The sequence below is a fragment of the Scyliorhinus canicula genome, chromosome 14 (assembly GCF_902713615.1).
Source record: "Scyliorhinus canicula chromosome 14, sScyCan1.1, whole genome shotgun sequence".
NCBI classification, from domain to species: Eukaryota; Metazoa; Chordata; class Chondrichthyes; order Carcharhiniformes; family Scyliorhinidae; genus Scyliorhinus; species Scyliorhinus canicula.
Genome location: NC_052159.1, coordinates 100,661,271 through 100,669,866, shown reverse-complemented (window position 1 = coordinate 100,669,866; position 8,596 = coordinate 100,661,271). Strand labels below are relative to the sequence as shown.

Genomic DNA, 8,596 nt, shown 5'->3' with positions numbered 1-8,596 from the left:
TGTCTTATGTCCAGATTCTCTTCATTTTCTACGCAAAAGGCCAATAGATTCATTGACTCTCCACAGCTCCTGTGATATTTGCATTCGCTCTGTGTAACTCATTGTTGTTGGGTCCAAGTTCAGAGGAGTTGACTGTCAGTATGGATATAGAATGAAGAATTACAACTCTGGTAGTCCTATGAAAGTACCTTTTTTCAGAGGAGCTGTGAACTCTTACCTGCAAGCTACCGATGGTTCCAGAATCTGTTTCATTGTCTCTTGAAGCCACTGATAAATGTCACAGCAAGCTCCCCGAGATTCATTACGGCGATAGTGCCAGTTCCATTTCCTCAATAACGCCCTGTACAGTTACAAAATAGGTGTTTCCGAGAAATTCAACATTTATCTTGGTGTATGTCGTAATAAGATGAAACTTTACACTGAATTTAATGACATTGGATAATTTGAATAGTTTTAAATTGCTTCTTGGTAGATATACATTCAAACATATTTCAAAGAATTGTAAATACTGGTTGAGGGAAGAGAAGAATGTCCTTTAATGGACTTCCTGCTTTGCTTAACCACTCATGACAGGGCTGTGGTTTTAGCTTACTCAAATCTGAATCATTCTATAATTAACATAACTTGGGAAAGACAACACTATAAAAGATGCAAGGAGAGAATCAGAAGTAGACATTTCTCTCTCAATTTTCAGTTGAGAACAGAAAGATGAAGCACCTTTACTTCTCAGTGTTGATGGTTTTATTTTCTGTAACTTTTTCATCTGCTGTTCCACGACTTTCAGAAATAGAGAAAAATGAAGAGGATTGGCAATTAGCAGAGGTACGGTGTGGAATGTAACTAACACAAGACAACTGTTCAATGAATTCCAACAGATTAATCTTTCTTCTTTCACAGATAAAGTCAAGATTAATAACGTAAATGCTTTTATTTTCTTGAAGGCCTACTTGAACCGATTTTACAAACTCGAAGATGGCTCAGCAGGGTTTGCTTCAAAGATCAGAAACTACGTATCGAAGAGTTCCCTATCCAATAAGATCAAGAAAATGCAAGAATTCTTTGGTCTTGAGATAACTGGAAATCTGGATTCTGCAACTATGGGAATTATGGAGAAACCTCGATGTGGGGTCCCTGATGTTGCTGAATATAATCACTTTCCAGGAACGATTAAATGGAAAAAGAATAAAATAACATACAGGTAATAGTTTCCACGGTATTTCATAGTATAATTTCCATAGTTGATTGGATCCAATATTACTGTAAAAGTAAAGATGTGTTAAGGATACAAGCTGTTAATAATTCACAAATGGCCCAGCAAGTTCAGGGCATGAAGGGATACGGTGTGAGTTGTGAACCTTGAAAACATGCTTATTGGATTTGTTATGCTGAGCTATTCCCCTCACACAGACAGCATATAGTTCAGCCTCTCTGTTTTTGATATTTGTATTAATTGATCATGAAATGGACCACAAAATGTTTTATCCATTAACTAAACGCATGAATGAGGTTATAATTGTTAATAAAATGTCAACCAGCTTCAATGTCTGAGAAGAGGACAATCTATATTCTTCAACCTCACTCATCATATTTAGGAAATATCAAAATTCTTAGATTTATAAAAAAGTTAAATCTAAATTTCCTTTTTCTTTTTGTTTCTTTGTTTTTTCTCCTCTTTGAATTGTCTGAACTCAATCTATCCTCCACACCTTTATTCCCCATTCTGAATTGTCCTCCCACCTCTTTCTCCCTTGTCCCTCCATTTCTCTCTCAGTCCTCAGATCACATTGTTCAAGTAGTTAGACTGTTGCCCCTACTGTTCACCGAGGTCCATTGTCCTCATGGTGCCACTTTCAGCCCTGACTTGCAGCAGATTTATGGGTGAATTGATTTTTGAGCTGAAGGATGTTGGGAAATGTGTCACAAGATTCCAACCCCAGCAAGATTTAGTTGATCATATTTAGCACAAAACCTTATTTCCTGTTTTCTTTCATAAAGAATTTTAAACTACACCCCGGATCTTTCCTCCACCGATGTGGACACAGCCATTCGGAAAGCTTTCAAGATTTGGAGTGACATCACACCTTTGAAGTTCAGAAGAATCCTTAATGGAGAAGCTGACATCATGATCTCATTTGGGGCTCGAGGTATCAACAAAAATCACTTACATTATTACTGATTTGAGGATAAATTTAGGAATCAAAATTTCATATTATTACGAGGATGATATTGCAAGCAATGAACAAGGAGATAAACAGTGTGAAAGGAATGGAAGGGAAATGTGTAATATCCTGGTTTAATAAATGTTTGATATTGTAGGCCATTTGCAATCTGTGGGAATGGAAGTACACACATCCTGTATATCTCATCACTTCATTCTGAATATACAGCTTATTATTCATATTGTTGAAATTGTATTTCCCATTTGAAGATGGTTCAGTGGACAGTGCATATGGGAGCATTAGAACCCGTAGGATCACAGCTTTTCTCAGTGGTCAGTGCTACCAAAGTCAATGTTTGTTGTAAAGGTACAATTCACCCAATTACACCTCATTTCGAACAGGGGTTCACGAATCAGTTCAAAACCTGTATTTAAATGAAGCAATGGGATTTCAGTGCCTGTTTGGTTGCAAATTAAGTGTAACATTGAATACTGGTGCCTGTGCAACACAGCAAGTGTCAGTGAGTAGATTGAAACTTCAGCCACTCTGTATAGGTGGTGCAGTTGTGAGCAGAAAGTATGTCACAGGCTACAAGCTGAAGAGGACAGTCTTTCTAAAAATGGATCCTGGAAAGGGCAACTGCCTGAAAGTGTTCAACTTTCCACAGAATGTTTCCAGATCATGTGCATTTAACTGGCAAGTAACACTGAGCTGCAGTGTTCTAAACATAAGGTGCTCGTTCTCACTGGCTACATGCCAAAGGTGACCACACCAAAATGGAGCGTAGAAAGGGCAACCTGACATCTGGGTGGTACATTCTCATAGTTGGCTGCCTGAATCTACCCTTCATGCCCTTTTGTGAGGAGGGAACATTGCTGTAGGATGAAAATATGTTTCTTTGTATTTATTTACCTTACAAACCCTGATAGTTTGCACAGCTTCAGAATTCACTTTGACAGTTCTTTGTTGCATTATTTTCAGAACATGGCGACAATTATCCATTTGACGGAGCTGATGGAATCTTGGCCCATGCTTTTCCTCCTGCAGCAGGCATTGGAGGAGACACTCACTTTGATGAAGATGAAACCTGGACAATGGGATCAAATGGTATAGAAATTGACCGATGTTCTTCCATTATTAGTAGTGAAAATATGAACAAACCAATAGGATGTTTCTTAGTTTTTAGCCAGTTGTTAATTGATTCACTTAGTTGTTAGCTAGAAATATTAATTAATATTTTTTGGAATATCTGAATAGAAAACTGTAATTTTGATGACCATATATATATATACAACTTAAGAATTACCAATTCCTTTGAAGCCCCTGAGAAACAAACTATCATTAATAATTTGTTAAAGCTTTACATTTTGACGTATGTCATGTTCTGAATATTTCCCAATTACCTTTGATAAAATTAAGATTTGGAAGTGTGTTGAAATAGTGTGATGTTTAGCTGTCAGTTTATGTAAATTTGAAACCTCATGCACCTCTGAAGCATGTTTAGCAGATTTTAAATTTGCTGCTTGTGATTGTTTTATTTAGGATATAACCTGTTTCTTGTGGCTGCTCATGAATTTGGCCATGCACTGGGATTGGCTCACTCTCGTGACCCTGGGGCTTTGATGTTCCCCAGCTACACATTTATAAAGACAAAGTATTTCCGGCTTTCTCAGGATGATGTGAATGGAATCCAGGCTCTGTATGGTAGGTTGTAATATTCCTTTCAAAACAATTACTGACCATAGCAATAATTAAAGAGCTGTTACTTATGTAGGTAATGTGATATGATTGGAGTCAAAAGATTGAAATATTTTCATAACCAGTAAGATAGTCAGGATAAGCTATCGCTGTAAAATAAAATGTTAAATCTTACTGCTATCATTAACTTGCTGTGGTTTGACATTTTGATTGTTCTGAAACATTCAGAGCAATTTTTCAATGCCTGTACCTTTATCTTGCTTATAGTTCAAATGATGCCAAAATGCTGAAATTAAAATCGGGAATAATCTGCAGTTTTCCTCATTGTAGAACCATATATTTAACTCATAAATCTGCTTCAAACATCGAAGGCTCTTTCTATAAATAAATATTTCCTGACATCAAACCAAATCTGACTGTTGAGGAGATGGAAAGGGCTTAAATCAAATTTATTCTATTCATAAAAGGGAAGATAATCAAAGGCTCAGCTTCCATGAAGTGTACTCATTTATCTTGTTGTTACGGATGATGTGGACGTATTGATCCACATTGATATTTTGTTTGATGTTTAGTCTGCCCTGTGCTTCCTTCTCAATCATTTTCTTTGTCCGTTACTTCGGGCTACCCGTATAACTGAGTCTCTGAGTGGTCAATGTTCTGCTCTTTGAATTGCTCCCAGGGTTGGAATGTTCACCAAGAGTCCAGAAAACAAAAGTTGGACACAATAAACAAAAATACTTCACTGGTTTAACACTGTTAGCAGCATTTTATATAATTGATTGATTGATCTGGTACATTGAACAGCAAATCAAACAACAGACTCAGGTTATTAACAATATTACCGTTAATTACTGCTCATCAATTAAATAAGCATGTGCGTTACTCATGTTGTGTTCCAATGTGCACTACTTCAGTAACGTGAGCATCACATTTCTCTGTCTCCTTCTTTGATAGAATAGTAGGGTGAATGCCTGTGATGTTTATTCCAATCGTCTGCCATAACTTTCATGGAAGAGCCGTGGAAATCCGAAACTAATGGCATAAATTATGTTTACGCTGTTTTCTGGGATTGCCATTTTTCTCGCTCTAGAGGGACTGGAACAAGCCCGCAAACTCTTTAGAAATTAACCATCTTTATTTCTTCCTGTCTCTTGAGGATCCTGGTCACTCCCTCCAGGATAAATTCCCATCTAGTCTTCTATTTTGTCAGCTTAACCAATCATTGAAATATTACAAATCATATCACTTTAATGGGAATTGGACCCTAGCGTTCATCTACTTTAGTGTACTTCAGTGATAACTTTGCCTTGAACATAGTATTCGACATTGTTTATTTACTTATTTTTTGATGTTTCCAATTATGTGGCAATTTAGTGTGGCCAATCTACCTACCCTGCACACCTTTGTGTTGTGGGAGTGAGACCCTTACAGACACGGAGAGAATGCGCAAACTTCACACAGACAGTGACCCAGGGCCGGGATCGAATCTGAGTCCTCGGCACTGTGAGGCTAACCAATGGACCTCCAAGCCGCCCTTATTCTACATTGTTCAGTAATATGTCTTGTTACTTTACTTCAGGTCGATCAAAAAGTATCCCCAGCCGTAGGCGATCACCACCAAGGACACCAGAGAAATGTGATCCAAATTTGTCCTTTGATGCAGTTGCTAGTCTTCGAGGAGAGATGTTTCTTTTCAAAGACAGGTATGAACTGCGTTGAACAACCGTGAACATTTCATAAAATGTATTTTTATTTAGTTTTATTGCTAATATTGCTAATATTGATAGTTTCATTTTGGAATGTTTTAGTCAAAATACTTTGGTACATTTTTGGTAAAGAGCTCTGTTTTTTCTTTGAATATAGATATGATTTTTTTGTCCATCTTTCAGGTTCTTGATTTCCCCAGGTTTCTGAAAGTGATGATTTTTTAAGTCATAGCATCCTTACAGTGCAGAAGAAAGCCATTTGGCCCATCGAATCTACACCAGCCCTCTGAAAGAGCACCCCACCGAGGCACAATCCCCGACCCTATCCCCGTCACCCCATCTGGGGGCACTTTGGCATTGCCAATCCATCTAACCTGCACACCTTTGGACTGTGGGAGGAAACCGGAGCACCCGGAGGAAGTCCACGCAGATACAAGAAGCATGCAATCTCCACACAGACAGTCACCAGAGGTCGGAATTGAATCGTCTCTGGTGCTGTGAGGCAGCAATGCTAACCACTGTGCCTCCGTGCAGCACAAGTCAAATTGTTTCTTTGAAAACAATGAAAACCAGTCCTACCTGACAAACCTGGCACTCATTCCAGTGAGTGGTTATAGAGTAATAGCGTTTAGCAAGAGTTTGCATTTCAATCACACCTTTTATGATATCAGGATATTCCAAAGTACTTTACAACTAATGAAGTCTAGTTACTGCTGTAACATCTGACGTGAGTTTGCACAGCCTTGGAATAACATCGTCTTGCTACTTTTTTGTCCAGGGAACATTTTTAAGGCATGTGATGGACATTGAAAAATAGCAGTTTCTCCGGAACATTTAACCAATTTTGTGATATGGAATAACTAAATATATTGCCAGTGGATTAGTTTTAATATCTCCTAACAAATCCTTGTTATAGGTTTTTCTGGAGGAGACATCCACAAACGCCTGAGGCTCAACTGACTTTACTTAACTCATTCTGGCCAAAGATTCCTGCAAAGATTGACGCTGCGTATGAAAATGTGAAGAGGGATTTCCTTGTTGTTATAAAAGGTTGAGTACTGTTACTTTTCTTGGTTAAGAACGAGAGGACTAGAATCCTGTGATTATTCAGTGCTGCAAACAAGGATGCTACCATGATGAGGGGCTGAGCTTTCTGGAACTTGAGTGCAGTTCACATTTCAGAACCTATGTTTTTAGGATTGAAGTTGAAAACAACTCCTTCTTTTGGATTGTTCCTGTAGTGAAGTGTAATGCTGTGTGCAAAGGGCTGAGGTTAATCAGACAGAGCCAACATGGGAGGGAGAATAATGACTCTAGACGTGTGAGGCTTGCAAAAAGTAATCAGTGTGAGTGCAGGATCAGGAGAGGATTGGAACTAGGATGGTTGTCCAGCATCTTAGTCCAGAAATGGTGCCCACAAGGGGCGACATTGAGGTTCAGCAAAAACACATTTATTAATATGGAGATGATAACAACATAATTTGTGTAATCCTATAGGAAACAAATACTGGGCCATCAATGGCTATGATGTCATGCCAGGTTATCCAAAGTATATCGGTCGCCTCGGTATTCCAAAATCCGTCAGGAAAATAGATGCAGCTGTTCATATTAGGACAACTTCAAAGACATTATTCTTTGCAGGAGACCAGTATTGGAGGTAATGGTTCATTCCTAAGATAAATATTAATGTCAATAGTTTTTCATCACAGTCTCATTGTTTACATAAATTATGTGCTTCTCCTTCCAGTTTTGATGAAACCAAACGAGCCATGGATGAAGGTTATCCACGCCTCATAACAGACGACTGGCCAGGAATCCCTGAAAGAGTCGATGCAGCATTTGAACAGCATGGTAATTTGACAGCAAATATTCATTGAAGTATTGAGATAGTCCAAATATTAATGTGCTCATTTCAGTGCAAATGCAATATTCAACTGCCTTTTCAATGAATAAGTGCACTCAATATTTTTTGTTCAGTAAATACTTTGCAGAGCTTCTTAATGCTCAGAGAGTTAACTCATTCAATATATGAACCATGCCAACCATCAACTCCCAGATTTGATCCCTGGTCAAATCAGGGATGCGATTGTAGCTTGTGTATTGATGGGGTCAGCATAGTTACAGTGAACGGCTCTGGTCCAGGAACAATAAAATCAATTTGAAATTCACTACACCTGCATATCAGCAATTTTGAAGAAAAGATTGTAGAATGTTCCTGCTAAAATGTCATGATAATAAATGTGTTTTGTTTGCATTAATTGAAGCCGTTTGTGGATCCCTGGTTGAGGGTTAACTTTTCTATTCCGTTTTGTAGGATATATTTACTTCTTCCATGGACCAACTCAATATTTGTTCAACATCAATGAGCGGCGAATTCATCAGATTGGAAGAATTAACCACTGGGTTGGGTGTTAGATACATGCCTTGTCAATTTATACATAACATACCTCTCAGAATAGCTTAATTTTATTGTTCTAAATAACATTGTATTAAGGACACATAATTATTGCAAACAAATGAACTAATTAATATAATTTAATATAATTCAATTGATTAGCACTTGTTATTTATTGCATTGCTCTTTGCATATTTTGTTTTATTGATTTTATTATTTATATTTTTCTTATTTATGCTGCAAAATCTAATTTATTTATATTATTTATATTCGTGCTGTTCTTAATTTGGATAAAATACATTGTGATAAGTAAATGCAATGTTGGGAAATAGGAAATACCCATCATTTTTCATGTAATATGTTGAAAACAAAATAAATGATACGAAATTCAATTTGCTTACTGATTCTATGTACTTTGCGCGCTTTATTAAGCTGTGTAAGAGTGTTCCTTACAATGGCACCGAGTGGCGATGTTCGATGTAGAAGTGATGGTAAAAGACGAGCAGTATGGGCAGTATCAGATCATCCACAGTGTCTGCTATTCAGTTCCATTGACTGTAACAGAGCTAATTATTCCCTTGAAGCCCTATGCATCGAATACCTGATGGGCGATTTCACTGAGAGGTTTCCCAGGTGAG

At 37.6% G+C, this 8,596-nt stretch overlaps 1 protein-coding gene across 1 annotated transcript; it reads left to right on the top strand.

The window, feature by feature from the left end:
• Positions 1–679: 679 nt before the first annotated feature.
• Positions 680–8,101, top strand: LOC119977409 (collagenase 3-like). Its single transcript, XM_038818280.1, has 10 exons — positions 680–822; positions 942–1,198; positions 1,996–2,144; positions 3,141–3,266; positions 3,702–3,863; positions 5,437–5,560; positions 6,480–6,613; positions 7,061–7,220; positions 7,311–7,414; positions 7,878–8,101. The coding sequence occupies exons 1-10, from the start codon at positions 709–711 to the stop codon at positions 7,976–7,978; spliced, it is 1,431 nt and encodes a 476-aa protein (XP_038674208.1). The 5' UTR covers positions 680–708; the 3' UTR covers positions 7,979–8,101.
• Positions 8,102–8,596: the final 495 nt, after the last annotated feature.

Coding starts and splice junctions, on each gene's coding strand:
- LOC119977409 (XM_038818280.1), top strand. CDS start 709: ATGAAGCACCTTTACTTCTCAGTGTTGATGGTTTTATTTTCTGTAACT. Junction 1,199..1,995: donor AAGAATAAAATAACATACAG/GTAATAGTTTCC, acceptor TCTTTCATAAAG/AATTTTAAACTACACCCCGG. Junction 3,267..3,701: donor CTGGACAATGGGATCAAATG/GTATAGAAATTG, acceptor TGTTTTATTTAG/GATATAACCTGTTTCTTGTG.